Genomic DNA, 16,902 nt, shown 5'->3' with positions numbered 1-16,902 from the left:
TTTGGTAGCACTGTAACCTACTTCTTGATTCAGCCCTACTTCTTGCTCAAATTGTATCAAGAAAATAAATCATATTTTCAAAATTCTTCTCACACCTTTGAACATTTAGTTTGTATTCCCAGTCACTGGCAGCTCTGCTGTAGTTCATAGTAACTGGCGCTATTGAAGATGTTCCCAAGAATGGCAGCAATTGCATTTGAAAGTCTCCATAATATCAACATCAAATGGCATCTTTGGTATAGGGAAGCTGTTGTTTTCCTGTTGCATGTTCAGTGCATCTCTTTAAACATTGTTGCCATTACAATTCATTGCATCAGATACTAGACAAAGAAAGTATAAATAATAGCCATCCCAGTTTCACACATGGGTCATTAACAGTTATTCTTTATTCTGAGTGAAAAAGGAGATGAAAGAGGATGAGGAGAGAGAGCAAGAGAAGTACTGTACCTCATGAGCCCAGGGGCAAATAAAAACATGGACCCTGCTATGCACAGAGTTACAAATCCGACAAAAAAGTCAACAACAAGAAACCAGGACGACGGACTGCAAAGCCGAACGGAAGCAATTTGTTCAAGGCAGCAAGTTAGAAGGATAGAAATAAGGAAGAGTTTCAGCATAGGGAAGAAGGGAGAAGATATTTTACAGCTGGTTTTAGACTAGTGGAAGCACCCTGAGACCGGGGGAAACAAGACACAAAGAAGCCTTTGGGTCGTCTGAGGACTGGATGACCTTTCAGCTGGGAGCTGGGTTGAAAGCAAGGAAAATTAGATTTACGGTGGTGGAAGATAAGAAACAGTGTGGGTGAGATTTGTCATACCTCAGGAAGACAGTAACTGCTGTGACCCAAACACAGACACAAGCAATGATGTACTCCTCTGCACCAAACCTGATTCGACTAGTAGCTGCAAAAACTTTTTATTTAACATCACTAGAAGATGTGCTTTGTTACTGTATGTCAGATAGGCCTAAGTAAATAATTCCCATAATCCTCACTGACTGAAGGATAGAATAATTCAATTTGATGGAATGGTGCAAATATAAAAAAACATATCTTGGTTGAGCGTTGGTTTAGATATTTAACTTAGAGTTGGAACAAACTGTCACAGAGCATGTATTTAGTATCTGATATGCAGAATAAGTAGCTGGGCAAAATACACTCATTTGATTTATTGCTGAGCATTTGATTAAAAGATTGATTCGCAATGATCGCAGATACAGCCATTTTACTGAATCAACAAGTTAGCTAAGCTAACAACAAGTCTGACTCTTTCCAAAGGTAATAAAGTCATGCTACCAGCACCTCTTAAGTTGTCTAATTACATGTTATACCTCATCTGAATAATTGCAAGGAAATCAGTGAAGACTTCAGGAGGTTACTGCGTCCAGCCAAGAAATAGGCCAATCATGACCCCCTCTAAACCCTACCCTGTCGTTACACTTTGGTTTTTGTACGGATTAAACAAAAGAACAATGAAGTAAGCTTTTCAGGTGTTGGTAGGTGGATTTTGTTACCTTCGGACAGAGCCAGCTGTTTCCCACTGTTTCCAGTCTAAGCTAAACTGACTGACTGCTGGCAGTAGCTTCATATGTAGCGTACAGACAAAAGAGTGGTATCAATCTTCTAACGTACCTCTCAACTCGAGCCTCTAGCCTTAAGCACAGATAAGGAGCGGGCTACAGATGTCTGGTAAGCTTGCTTCTTTCTAATTCCACACCTCCACAACAGCCCCAACCAACGCTGCCTCAAGGGACATCACTTGTAGCCCCAAAAGTCATTCTACTACGTTTTTCACACCTTCAGTAGTGCTCCCAAGGCCTGTAAACAGACTTTCATGTGTAAATCGGTGGAGTTCCCCTTTAAGGTTACTACACAGAAACATTATTTAACTAATAGTTACCCCCAGTTGACCCCTGTGCTCACTATATATCAATAATGTACTCTTTCCACATACAGAACAGATGTGATCGTGTGTGCACTCAAAGAGGCTTAGTTTAATGGAAGCAGTGCTATGGCTCAGTAACATCTGGCCTGCACACTGGTATCTTGGATTCATTGTTCATTTCCTGTGCGCAACGCTAACATACTGATAAAAATAGAAACTACAGCATGTATATGCATGTGCGTGTGTGGTTGTGAAACAGAGCAAAAGACAAAGGAGACAGAATAGATATAAAACGGGAAATGAGGACAGAAATGTGTCTGCCCTGCACTGATGGCAGTTATGCATGACTGATGACACAGTAAGGAGATGGTGGAAATATTACTAGACTAGACTTACAATATTGTAGACTATATAAGGCTAAACATCACACGACACATACTGAAGCAGGCAGTCTGCAACAACTGATAGCAGAGAAGAGTGAAAGAAAGTACCACAGGTGAGAGAGAGAGAGAAAGAAAGAAAGAAAGAAAGAAAGAAAGAAAAAACACAGAGAGCAATGGCACGCCTGAGTTATTGCAACTGTGTCTGGCTTGAACCATCTATGGGATTGATTACTGTGTCCTGAAGTCTGCCAGAGCTCTAAGTTAACACCAGCACTCCACAAGACAAACACCAGGCCCTAATGAATAGATAATTGGATATAGATCCCATTAATATGAATGATGAAACAAGCAGGTGTGGAAACAAAAATAAATTGCCTTTACGTTATACTGGACGAACTTCATGTATCACGCAGCATTGAAGCGACCATAAAGAACACCATGGAAATGTGCAGAAAAAACTACTCCCTTGTGTTGCATAAGTTTCTTATTTGTCGTGCATTTGACACTGCCAGCGGATACTTTGAACGATTGCTAACAGCAGACTTAACTGAACTGAAGTCATATAAAACTCAGACTACAGCAGAGTAGAAAACATGTTTTCCACATTAGAGTTTCAAGGGAAAACAACTACGCCATTTGGTATATGTAGTACTTGCCAGCAGGAGCATTTAAGACAACTCAAACTGTTTTAAGAACAAAGCTGTTTGATGCCAAGTGCTTGTCAGTTGTCTGTATGTGTTATGTCTGTGTCTGATGGGAACCATGTGTTATGATAAGTCATGATGGAAGTGACAGTTTGTGGATGATCTATAACATTTCCCCTCAATTCGTTACTGATTTTTACAATGCTCCAAAGCACAAGACGTGCATTTTCAGTGCATTTTTGTGTATATGTTTATGTATTTGTGTGTGATCACGTGTTTTGAATTGTTTTGGGGGGGGGTTTATTGTCTATAAGAATGCAGTTCTCTGTGTGCATTTGTTGGTGGGTCAAGGCTTTGACTTACCTGGTTGAAAGTGTTTTCCAACAGGTCATTCTCAGCAGCACGACGGCTTTTGGAAGCCTCTGGTGGGCACTGCAAACATACAATAGACACATAGCCTAATGGGTAAAAGAACACTTTCTTACTCTAGGCAGGATGTAACACATAAAAGATCCCCTGCATTTTGTGCCTCATGTTGCTCATTTGAGATAACAACATTTCAGAAGTAAAATATTTAGTGATTTGGAATTACAAGTTTTACTGTACTTGTTGTATATACAGTATAATATAATGTATTAATTAATATAAGTCTTCTTTTATTAACTTTTCTTCTTCTCTTCTTGAAATGCTAACATCAACATGCTAACATGTTCACAATGACAATGCTAGCATGCAGGTGTTTAACAGGTATACCATGTCAGCATGCTAACATTTGCTAATTAGCATGAACAAAGTAGTGGACCAACAGACGGACTGACATTGCCATCCCCTGAGCCATGCCACTAACATAGCTAAAAATAGTACTCTTCCAGAACTGAATCATATTCATAATTATGACATCTTCATTAATAGCATGTTGAATAGCACCAGACAATCTGTTACACTGTGAAATGTGAAGTGATATGTACTGAAGCAGTCAAACTCCAATGTCAAAGCTATTGACAACTAGCAGTTCTATCTCTTTCCTTTGTGTTTCAAGGAGCTGCAGCCTTCGTAGGTGTGTGAACATACGGGTGAGTGTCTACACATGCTCCTCCACCTCTTAATTTAAAATTCAAATGAAGCATGGAGGGAGCCCTCAGCACACATGCCTTGAGCAAAGAAGGTTTTCTTCTTCCTACCCCCTGTTGAATGTTAACAGCATTCAGTCCTCCTTACATACGACTCTACAGTGTGTCTGTGGGAACTTCCCTATTTGTATCACTCTCATAAATTTGGTGATGAAAAAGACACATACCCAGCACACTCAGACACATAAGCACAGACACCCAGGAGAATTCTGACAAAAACTTGGCTGAGCGTGAAAATATCTTCAGCTTAAAAATAAACCCAAGAACTGGCCGTTTGCAATTCTTCCCATAACTGAACAATCACTTGCTTTGTTTTTGCCTGTCTGACAGAAACATACTGTTGTATTTGGGTCCAATGAATCTGTTTTCTATTTGATAAGGCGTTTGTCTGAAGCCTGTGAACAGTAACTGCACAAAAATAGCGATCAAGGGAAGAGGTAGGCAGACAAGAGAAAAAGAGAGCAATATCAAGAAAAAGCAATAGTGTAGAAAACGGTATTTCTGAAGCTGCAAGAGAGAAAGCGATACTTTCAATTGGGCTTTTAGTCACACTTTAGGAGTACAAACGATACTGGTGAACCGCAGATGATGTGACATAATTGCACAAAATGGAATTACCCTAAGCCCTATTCAATTTGTATACTTAATACCCTATGTTAAACAATGCCTCTGAATAATATTTTGTTAACAAACATAATAAGACAGGCCTTTTCATATTTGTGGAAGCCTAAGTAATCAACTTAGGACTCAAGGTGCGGGACTCGTGAACAACGTTTATTTTTAGGAAACATCTGATGAGTGCAACCTACCTATGTAACACATACTACGGATCTACTGCGTGCAGCCACACATGGCCTTTTAGTCACACAACAAAGACTGCCAGCTGCTGTGCCATTCATCATAAACTTTGACTTTAAAACTTCATACAACAAGACCCAAACAAAGAAGCGCGGAATGCAAAATAGGTTAGTAACCTGAGGCTAGTCAACAAGTTTAGCTCAGCATTGACCATCTAATGTTAGCTTACTTCTTGCTTTAGCTACGACCTACGGGAGGTTAACTCCCACTGTGTTATGAAAATATGAATGAGCGTTTGTTTGCTTGCCAAACTTGTCTTGGTCGATTAACGTAATAATTTACATCCCAATGGCTGCTATCACGTTAATTATTAAGGGTGGCTGCGAGTTTAATTTAATTAGGCTATAAAGTTACACTGGTTTAAGAGTCTGGGGGTGTGATAACTTACAGTAGTTTATAAGCTGTGATTAGTTGTAGAGGCATTGTCCATTAGGCTACATGGTTGTGCTCTGTAAGTGAAAAACAGGCTACAGGCTTATTGTTGTAGTTTTATTTAGTTAACGTTACACTGGGTTTGAGAGCCTGCGGTTGGTGTTGACTTACAGTAGTTAATAAGCTGTCAATAATTGCATTGCACTCTAAATGGTTGTGCTCTGTAAATGAAAAAACAGGTTACAGTTACAGAATCCCTTATAGCGAAGCAGTTTTATAAGCAGCCTGGTTTGAACGCAGCATGTGATAGAACATTCATTACAACCACGAGAAACTTGAGACTTGACTTGGACTCGTGACTTGTGAGCATCTCTGGACAGAGTGTTGAAGCTGTTGCACAAAAAACTTTCTGCAAATAGCAGTGACTTTTATTTTGAAGAAGCTGCCAAAAGTGTTGAGTTCCAATCATGGGGGGTCAGGTTTAGATTAGGTTTTTAGCACAGGTAAGAGGTTGCTCCAAATTGCACCAAACACAGTTTTTTTCAGTGGATCAGTTGAAGAGTGGGAGGTTCCTATTGACTGAAATTAACCCTGAAAAAGACACGATTTTAAAGTCACAGCAAAGCTTTTTCCCATGATGATGTTGCTCCACACTCATACCTGACCTTAGCCCCATGAGGAGACTGGGTGAGACCAATCATTTGCGGTGGCAAGAGGGCCAACTGGGTAAAATAGGTGTGCTTTGAGTTGGCATAAGAGGTGCAGCGCCACTGAAAAATTCCACTGTCAAATGCTGAATTGTTGTTTTTACACTTTGTTTTTTTTGTATGAGATATAACGTGTTAATTAGTGCTGTTTAGTGCTGCTGGCAGGCAGAATGTGTTATCTTCATACAGAGCCAGGCTAGCTGTTTCACCTGTTTCCAGTTGCAGTGTTAAGCTAAGTTAATGTAGCTTCATATTTACTGTACAGAGTGGTATCTATCTTCTCAGCTAACTCTCTGCCTTTTCCTTATATCCCAGGTTTACCATTATTTGCATTCTATAATATGACACTGTTAAGCATTCACCATAGAGCAGTTGTGAATAGTCTCTGCTCCACACAGATTCATTGTAATCAACATTTGAGGGTTGCCAGTCTCACCCTTGCCCCAGGTATATCACAGCAGGCCTCCTGAATGGCGAGGGAGGGGTCACAATACAGCATCACTTGCTGAATGTCCATCTAAGAAAGAGAGGGGGAGAAAGACATTTATATATTTAACATGCAGATCTCGTTTTAATAATGTAAATAAAGTTTGTCAGGAGGTTTACATGTGCGTGTGTGTGCATGTATGACCACTCCATACCTGCACTAACAAAACACCCTGCCTGCTTTCTAACTGGGCCAGTTAACTGATCATCAAACTAAGTGCCTGGATTAGTGGATCTATTCAGTGTTAATAGTCTGGGCTCACTGCATGCCTATTCTCCCAGGTATTCTGCACGCTTTTATAATCAGGACTGAATGAGAAGAGAACATACACACAAACATAGATGTGCAGATACACAAGAATTTCAGTGCAAAAGCCTTTATGGGAGATTGGTCCACTATTTCACTCTTTCCTTCCTGCTGGAAACATGGCTCTATAGGCGGGTCTAGAAAAGGCCTGGTATGTGCCAAGGGTTTACTAAATTACATTATGTAAGCACTACCATGCCATTCTCTATGGTATAGATCCCAATAATGGACACTGGTTTGTTCAAAACACTTCTGAAACAGACAAGTAAGTTTGTTCTTCATACAGAGAGAGTCTAAAGGTCACCACACATTCATATAGTAAGTTTAGATGACATTTACATTGCAAAGCTAAGACTTAATAAAAAGCTCTTCATCCAACATAGGGCAGTCAGACGCTGCATGTTTAATCAAAAGCTTCAACAAATTCTCCTCTCATTTCAGTATTTCATTTCCCAGTTCTCCATAAAATGGTACCTGCACAGGTCCAGCATCCAAAGCTCGAATGCCCAGCAGAGTGTGTCCGTCAGTGGGAACAACACCATGGGGCTCCAGGGGTTTGGTCTCAATGGAGTTGCAGTCCACGTGGAGAGAGGCGGCTCCGTGTTGCACGCTGAAGGCCACCTTGTGCCAGCGCAAGTCCAACAGGGCTTCCACCCCCTCCCCGGTGAAAACGCAGCTCACCAGGTCTGCTGCGGGGTCTACCCCCCTGGCACGCAGGGACAGGCTGGCATCGGGGCCATTGAGGTCTACAGAGAGCTGAGAGTGTTGGTGGGGGAGAAGTCAGGGTTAGGGGAGAGAGAGGAGAAGAGGGGAAGAAGAGAGGGTTGGGAGAAGAGTGATATATGAATATACACAAGTGCTAATTAAAAACATAATACCGTAAAACTTTTATTTGCTAAAATAACTGAATTGACCCTGCTTACATTTGGGATACTTCATTAATTTGATCTAGCTCTGACAAACAGCTTATGCACTTTTATTTTGTAGACAGCAACGCAACGAAAACAACAACACGGTACAGGATGAGAAAAGAGTGGCAGAAGTTAGCAGACAGAGAGCAATGGACTTCACATGACAGGATTCACAACTTGGATTCATTTTTATGAAAAGCTGTTTCGATTCTTTTGATTGGTGGACCCTTACAGACTAAAGGAGTACTAATCAAGGAATGGACACATTCGGACTTAATGAGCGCTTCAAAGGTAATGAGAGTCTGCACTTTTTTTTTCCTTTTTATCTCTTGTACCATGCCGGTTACACTGGTAAATCTATAAGAATTAGACTTCGGGGCTTGATTGAATTGTGGAGAATCTAACCGATCTAACGTGTAGCATGTTCATATTGATAATACGTAAACATTATTTATATTAACGATTTAAGCAGCTTAGAAGCAGCTAAAGCAAGCGACCCAGCGGGGTTTAAGAGATTTTATCCAAAGAACAATATAAAAACCAGACCGGGCATTTAATTAAGACCTCTGTTTATTTGTCAAAATGTATTCCCACACCAAGCCAGTAAACGGGGTAGGTGGCTATTTGGGACTCAGCTATTAATTGAAGTTTTATGGTATGTTCAATATTCCAATGCAGAAAAAATGTCCTGCATCTCAAGCTGTCTGACTGGCAATGGCTAGGGCTGTCACGATAACCGTAATATTGAAATACTGCGCTATTGCAGCCAACCACAGAGGATGGCAAGCAACCGCAACAACTGCTATGTTCATACCTTATTACACTTATTACACTTCAATGCATTTTAAAGAAATATATCAGTGCTTCAAATTTGACAAGCATTATAAAGGCTTCAAGCACAAGGATGTACAGCCATGGGCTGTCACCCAATTTCAAACTTGGAACCTGTACATTTTGCTATGTTTTATGTTGTTTTACTGTTTATTTTGTTGTTGTTTGTTGTTGCTTTGTGTGGACCCTTAGCATAGTTGTTACTTGTGAAGGAAGCCCATTCTGCTCCACACAAGTGTGTGTATGAATGTGTGTGCATTGCTGCTGTGTGTAAATTTACTTGATAAATATGGTCCAAAGGTAACGATATACAGTAGCTAAGTTTGAAAAAGACATGGTCATAAAGCTGTAGTTATTGGCTCGTTGGGTAATGAGGTGAGATCCACATTTAATATGTATTCTTGCACCAAATCACTTAATTAATCCTAAATTAAGTAATTTGCAAAAACAAAACAAAAATGGCAGTAATACCACACTGTTGAGCCACAATAAATCACCGCAGGGGAAGTTACTTCACCGCGACAGCCCTAGCAATGGATTCAACAAAGAGTAATGTGTACACGCTACTACTACCTAACAGAGCTGTACAACACAGTAGCAGAGAAGAGGTAAAGGGGAAGACTTATTAATTACACACGCATGCACTATAGCCAATCAATCACTCCTAATGAGGCGACTTGGCCTCCATCCATCATATACATTGAGTATTTAAATCTGGTCTCAGACTCCTAGTGATTATGGGGACTCTGAGGGACTCCAGTGCTTCATCATTGAACGCACATGAATTACAAAGAAGGTAAATGAAAGAGGAGAGCAGAAGATGACTGAGAGACAGGGAGCGAGAGAGACAGGCAGCGGAAGAAGAATAAGAGAGGACAAAAGACGCGTGGAATAAAAAGGGGAAAGAATTGAAAATATGTCAAGACAGAGAATCAATCGAAGGGGAAAGTGGGAAAGTGGATGACTACGCAAAAGAGGGATGAGAGACAAGAAGAATGACAAGACAGAAGGTGTGATGAATAAAAGGTAAGAGATAGAGGAAGAGAGAGAAAGGGGAAGGAGAGAATGAGGCAGGGAAGGATAGTGACAGCAGGAAAGAGAGGCAGCAAGGCGTGAGGCGGGCAATGGGGAAACAGAGAGTGAGCTGCACCTGCGGGTAGCCCTGCTGATCAGATATCTGGAAGAGGTAGATGGTGTCTCTCAGGGCAGCCTTCTTCAATGCCAGGGTGAAGATCAGGGTGAACTCCTCAGGCAGGCCATGAGGAAACACCTGACTGGATCACAGAAGTTCAAAAGGGTCAGGGACACACATATTCCTTTCTTCTGGTTACAGATACAAGACATATGAAAGTAGCCTGCTTGCTTCTATCATAGCAGTTCTAAATAAAATACCTTGTTGAGCGTTGTAGATCAATAATGGTGGCCGTGTTCATTGAAAAATGTATTCAATTACTCATAACATATTACATATTACATTATTGAGAACATAATCACATTATTTTACAAATAAAGTAACTAGTTTCATTATTTTAATTTCATTACTCAGCAAAGCAATGTCAAAGGTGCATTTGAACAGATCCAGAGTCTCCTACACCCACACGTCACTAAGTAAAACAAGACATTGTGGTTTAACAAGCAGCCAGTGGAAGTATTTAATGCCCCTCAGCAGCTAGCTTAGCCCCAGTGACTGCACACAGCTCTCTAGACTCACTCATACGCCCATCCTCACAATGAAGATGTGGTGTTCACTCATCCTACAACAAAAAAACCCAGCTGTTTCCAGCCTACAGTCTGGGGATTGGTTTAGGCAAAGCTGCCTGTGGTTAGCTAGAAGCTAAGGAGACATGACATGTAAATCAGAGAACTAACTGCCAGAGTTACCGGTAGGCACATATCTTCTCTTTAGGTGAAGGCTAAACACTTTTCCACACCTCCAGCCCCCTGTGCCAAGCTAACACGTGAGGGGATACAGGTGGGGACATACAGTATGTGTCAGTGTCCAGGGGTATATTACGTGTATCTTTGTCTTTTTATTTTCTAATGAAACACATGTGCAAGCAGTGAAAACAAATTTCACTCCATCGTCTTAACATACATGCAGTTGGTAGCCAGAGAGCTAACTCAGCTAATTTAATAAAGCTTTTGACAAATTAAGACAACTCTTGGGTTAACACATCTTTCTTTGATGTCTTGATGAGTACAGTGACAGCGTAATCCTATGTGTCTTTGTGTGTTTTCTGTGTGAGCATCTTTATATTCTCCGCATGTTTTGTTTTCCTTTCCCTATTTTTTCCTTTTTACTTGTCTCCCCATAATGTGTGACTGCAGCCAGCAGTACAATGCAAGGCCCGCTGTGTGTAACCCCCAGGCATTCATTTTCATAGCAGATATAGTCTGGCGAACATCATCCCTCAGTTTTGGTCAAGGGCATCTAAGCGCACAAATATACACATACACACACACATATTCACTGCATAGATTTGTGTGGATGTATTGAGAGATGAAGGGTTCACAAACAAGCCCAGTGAAATGCATGCTCACTGAGATGGTGAACCCTCTTGCTCTATTTCTTTCTCTCTCACTCTCTCCCTCTTCGCTGGCAGCTGGTTTTCCGCTCCTAGAAGTGGGGTGACAGTGATTTATGACTGAGGGAAGATCCAAGGCAAAACAGTCAACTATAGGACGTCAAAACAAAGAGAGGATGAGTAGGAGAAAAGGCAAGAAAGAGAAAAGGTTGAACCTTGAGATCTGAGGAGAGAGCAAGCTGGAGAGATCGAGACAGAGGGGAAACTACAGTGAGGGAGCAAGAAAATCTAGGTGTAACATGGGAATGCATGAGAGTTTGGAATTAACTAATTCACAAAAAAATATGTAGGTAGACAATATGAAGATGGAAAGGACAAGAGAGAGAAACAAATGCTGAGAAAAGAGTTCTTTTGCTGTCGATTAGTGACATGAGCTGCAGGGCACAAAACCACTCACAAACTATTGACTTTTAAGTTGGAAGTGTCTCACCTTGGTCTATTACGTACAGGGTCCTGGGGGTGAAAAAAACACACACAAACCCCACACACTCACGTACACACAAACATTCAGTATGGGCCATACAGATTCAGATTCTAGCCTCTCCCAACTCTGAGAGAAAGTTACTTCTGCTTCTCTTGTTTAAAAAATAAGGGGAAAAAAGAGAGGTAGAAGAAAGTCTAGCGCAAGCCAGAGAGGCACAAGGGAAGAGGGCGAGAAGAAATCTAGCGTTGAAAAAGCAGATCTTTGGTTTAAGATGGGAGTATCACCTGGAGAGCTGTACAGGCACCTTTATACCGGGCTCTAACTGAGTGGGAATCAAGTGCTTCAGTGGAGAGAGTTTCTATCCCTGAATATATTATACACGCCTAACTGAAAGGAATTTTAAGCAGCTTGAAGCTGACATATAAAAGAAAGAATTTAGTTTCACTCTACTGTTGAGTAGCCAAATGTTGTTATACATTGCATTTTTTCCCATATGGCTATCTTTTATTTTTTTCTATTTTAAGCAATACTTTTAAACAACTTTTAGTAGAAAGATGAATTGTGCAGACAGCAGGACACACCAACTATTTTAAAAAATTGCTAGTCTAGGCTAGTCTGAGCTCAGCATGCTAACATGGACACAATGACAATGCTAACATGCAGATGTTTCGCAAGTAGACTGTTTACCACATTCCCCATCTTAAATTAGTAGGTTAGTATGCTAGCATTTGCTAAGTAGCTGAGGTTGATAGGAATGTCATTAATTTTGCAGGTATTTAGTCATAAAACAGAGTTTTACGGTTACAGCCTGAGGAAAACATCTGCACCAAATGTCATGGGAATCCGTCCGATATTTTTCGAGACATTTCACTCAAAGCCACAGATGTCAATCGCTTGATGAAAAGGGGATTACCAAAGTCATTTGAAAGAATCCAAAGCGGACTCTCCAAAGTTGGCAATCCATCCGATAGATGAACAGACCAAACGACTGAATGACTGTCATTGCCATCCCCAGAGCCACGATGATAGGATAGCATGGCTAATGTAATTGTGTTCTTGTTCACCCATTGACACAAATGCAGTTGAGCTTCTCAACACTATGGTCATAGCAGCTCCCTAGCTTGATTCAGAAAAGAGCATGTACACTGTTATTAATGTACAGCCCAAAAACAGTCATTTTGTATGTTTAATGCATAGAGTCTGGACAGACTTGCCGTAACACAAGTTCAACGTTAGTCAGACAACCAATCATCCCGCTTCTGTAGATGTGAGCTGAAATATCTTAAAACATGTATCACCCTCTCCTTGTTGACACATATCCCCTTTCATCCCCCTTCTAAATGTGTGCTCTTTTATGATCCGTCTACATTCACAGAAATATTTCAAGAGCACCAATGCCCTCACTTTTGCACTCCTTATCTTTGGCTGCTTATAATTAAGTTAATCTTTTAATATAAATTATTTCTACAGTTGTGCCTTTTAAGTAATTCCTGCATGCAATGCTTAATGTGTAAATAGACTGTAAATTGTGACACCACTGCTATGTGAAAATGATTACTGATTTCAATAAATGCATTTCATTTCTATCAAATACTTGTGATCTTGGCCCCATGCCATAATATCACAGAACTGCTTCTTCTCTCTCCTACATGCTGTAGCTGCAAAAAAGAAACAGGCCCAAAGCAATCAAATCATATTTTTCTGAAATTAAAATGCATGTGACCAGCTGTCACTGATGCCCATTTCACTGTCAGCAAACAACTGAGAGAAGCGAGAGACAAGTAGCTTCATCAGCCTGTCAGTCATCTGTGTTAGCTTGGATTAGTTGAATGGATTAGCCTCTGATACAAAGCAAAACGCTGCTTTCCAATTACTTTACACACGTCTCACACTTCAGTCAACCTCACCAGCAATGAATTAAAAAGCTGTTTGAGTGACAGGGGTTGATGGAAGCCAGTGTCAGAAATACAGTATATACTCTGGGACTGGAAAAGGGTGGAAATGTAATGTAAGCTGCTGCAACTTCACACATAGTGTAAACACACACACCTGAGCGATGGAGCAAATGCATTCATTATTCAGTTGGGGAGGCAAAGTTATGGTTTTGCTGACCCAGTTTTTGTGCTTTTAAAAATAAACTTATCATACAGTCTCCACAATCAGGTGATTATATGAATGATAACTCTTTGAGTTCAGTAATTACTTGCCACAGCATGCCTTGTCTGTCAATCCACACTCAGGGAAACTTGCCATTCAGCCTTACTGCGATCATGGACTGAAAATACAGAAAGATAGACTAGCAGATACTGAATGAACATGCTTGGCCCGCCGTCTCCAGCCAAACTGTAAATTAGCTAAAAGTAGGATTGTAATGTCACAGAAATGTTGAACCGATTTACGATAGAAATGGGATTCGGTTATGGAGATGGGGCGTTCGCAAAAGAGTCCGCTCTTGTAAGTGTTATGTGGCTATTCATTATTTGCATTAGCCCCTTTGATTTTATTATCTATAGTAGTGAGTTTGAGTTTACCATTGCTATGGAGTTACTTTCAACAAAGCGAGGAACACACAATATCAAAATGTGTCATTATTATTCATGTAACTGTAAGACTGAGTAGGGCCTATACAAAATTATGATTATTTTATGTTTTGAAAATCATCCTCTATTGTTAACATAAGTCGGGTTAGGTGGTGTAGAAATGCAGGGAATTTGTTTTAAATTACTTTTTATTTTGAACAAGCCTTAAGGTTTCTTCGTATTGCCTGGATTCAATGGCTGATGCCAATGCCAATAGTTAGAGAGCAGACTAAATGAAAAATGGTACAGATATTTAAAGTAGTGTTAATGATAATAATCGTAATGTTAGTGATTATAATAACAATAATAACAATAGGACTAGTAATAATAGTTGTTGTAGCAGAGGGTGTCGAGCAGGAACACGGGGGCAGCAAGCGACTCGCAACCACAGATCCAGACTCCACAGCTCCAGAGCCAGAAACACCTGCAGGAAGTGATAGGAGAAGAGAGGAGGGGGACGAGAAAGCACAAGACTACCGGAAAGGGATGAAGTTGAGTTAGTAACATGCAATAATGGGATGAGGTTGCATAGAGAGGGAGAGAAAGTAGAGGAGAGAGGAACTCTGCATCATGGGAAATCCCCCGATAGTCTAGGCCTATAGCAGCATAACTAAGGGATGGTTCAGGACTCACCTGAGCCAGCCCTAACTATAAGCTTTATCAAAGAGGAAAGTCTTAAGCCTACTCTTAAATGTGGAGATGGTGTCTGCCTCCTGAACCCAAACTGGAACCTGGTTCCACAGGAGAGGTGCTTGATAGCTGAACGCTCTGGCTCCCATTCTACTTTTGGAGACTCTAGGAACCACAAGTAACCCTGCATTCTGGGTGCATTTATCTACTTTAAGATAAGATGGTGCCTGACCATTAAGAGCTTTGTAGGAAAGAAAAATTATTTTAAATTCTATTATGGACTTTACTGGAAGCCAATGCAGAGAAGCTAAAACAGGAGAAATATGATCTCTTTTCCTGGTTCCTGTCAGAACACGTGCTGCAGCATTCTGAATCAGCTGAAGAATCTTAATGGACTTTTTCGAGCAGCCTGATAATAAGGAATTGCAGTAATCCAGCCTAGAAGTAACAAATGCATGGACTAGTTTTTCTGCATCATTTTTAGGTGAAAAAAGGTGTAGGTGAAAAAAGGCGGTCCTTGAAATTTGCTTAATGTGAGACTTAAACGACATGTCCTGATCAAAGATAACTCCAAGATTCCTCACAGTGGTGCTGGAGGCCAGGGCGATGCCATCAAGGGAAACTATATCTTTAGATAATGCATCACGGAGGTGCTTGGGTCCCAGAACAATAACCTCAGTTTTATCTGAGTTTAACATTAGAAAATTACAGGTCATCCAGGTTTTAACATCCTGAAGGCACATTTGAAGTTCAGCTAACTGATGAGTTTCATCTGGTTTGATCGATAGATATAACTGAGTATCATCTGCATAACAATGAAAGTTTATGGAATATTTCCTGATAATATTGCCTAAAGGAAGCATATATAAAGTGAAGAGGATTGGTCCGAGGACAGATCCTTGAGGAACTCCATGACTAACTTTGGTGTGCATGGAGGACTCATCGTTAACATGTACAAACTGAAATCGGTCTGATAAATAGGACTTAAACCAGCTTAGAGTGGTTCCTTTAATGCCAATGAAATGTTCCAGTCTCTGCAATAGGATCTGATGGTCAATGGTATCAAATGCAGCACTAAGATCTAATAAAACCAGTACAGAGACAAGTCCTTTGTCTTATGCAATAAGGAGGTTGTTAGTAATTTTCACCAGTGCTGTCTCTGTGCTATGATGAGCACTAAATCCTGACTGAAAATCCTCAAATAAACTATTGCTCTGTAGAAAGTCACACAGCTGTTTAGCAACTGCTTTCTCCAGGACCTAGAGAAATGGAAGGTTAGATATAGGTCTATAGTTGGCTAAAACATCCGGATCAAGGTCTAAACAAATATCTGGTTTTACAGCTGTTTCTAAGGTTCCTGAGTTTAGTGATAAGTCGGTGCCAGTTGAGGGCAGGTCTTGGTGAATTTTGTTTCTAATAGTTAGAATTTTATCATTAAAGAAGCTCATGAAGTCGTAACTGTTGAGAGCTATGGGAATACTTGGCTCAATAGAGCTGTGACTCTCTGTTTACCTGGCTACAGTGCTGAAAAGAAACCTGGGGTTGTTCCTATTTTCCTCTTTAATGACAAGCAGTACGCTGCTCTGGCATTATGGATATAAGTTTTAAGACTATCTTTCCAAATTAAACGAGAATTTTCCAGTTTGGTGGAACGCCAATTCCTCTCAAGTTTCCACGATATTTGCTTTAATTTTAAGTATTACACCATGGAGCTAACCGTCTTTGTTTGATTATTTTCTTTTTTAGAGGGGCTACAGAGTCGAGTGTCATTCGCAGCAAGCCTGCATCACTATCAACAAGATGATCGATTTGGGAGGGACTGAAATTAGCATAGGAGTCCTCCGTTACTTTGTGACTTGATAATGAATTTAGAGCTGATGGAATCGCATCCTTAAATTTAGCTACAGCACTATCAGACAGACATCTTGTATAGAAATTTTTGCCCAATGGCGTGTAGTTTAGATTTTAAGGGAGAATGGGTTAGATTTAGTCAGAAGTATAATAATATTTAACACTAGCCAGTAATGGTTTTAGATTAAAAACATTTAGAAAAGATGATGGTGACTGAGGAAATTTAGGGCTTAAAACTAACTTTTTCACCACATTCCCAAAACTCACAAGGGGGAGCGCTAATATCATTCCACAGCAGCCACACTGAAAAGGCTGCCTGCA

At 40.5% G+C, this 16,902-nt stretch overlaps 1 protein-coding gene across 3 annotated transcripts in view; it reads right to left on the bottom strand.

The window, feature by feature from the left end:
* The window catches only part of col16a1 (collagen, type XVI, alpha 1), a 70,356-nt gene that overhangs the window by 35,602 nt on the left and 17,852 nt on the right, over window positions 1–16,902 (bottom strand). For all 3 annotated transcript variants that reach the window (XM_038724751.1, XM_038724753.1, XM_038724752.1), the window contains exons 5-8: window positions 9,663–9,786; window positions 7,245–7,526; window positions 6,414–6,494; window positions 3,274–3,342 (exon numbers count right to left, since the gene is read on the bottom strand). In XM_038724751.1, the coding sequence (XP_038580679.1) occupies window positions 3,274–3,342; window positions 6,414–6,494; window positions 7,245–7,526; window positions 9,663–9,786 (556 nt within the window). The remainder of the gene's footprint in view (window positions 1–3,273; window positions 3,343–6,413; window positions 6,495–7,244; window positions 7,527–9,662; window positions 9,787–16,902) is intronic.

This window comes from Micropterus salmoides, unplaced genomic scaffold, assembly GCF_014851395.1.
Source record: "Micropterus salmoides isolate LMB-PRFRI ecotype aquatic unplaced genomic scaffold, ASM1485139v1 Ms_hic_scaffold_17, whole genome shotgun sequence".
NCBI classification, from domain to species: domain Eukaryota; kingdom Metazoa; phylum Chordata; class Actinopteri; order Centrarchiformes; family Centrarchidae; genus Micropterus; species Micropterus salmoides.
Note: the sequence above shows the minus strand (reverse complement) of the source record. Positions and strands in the feature narration are given on the sequence as shown.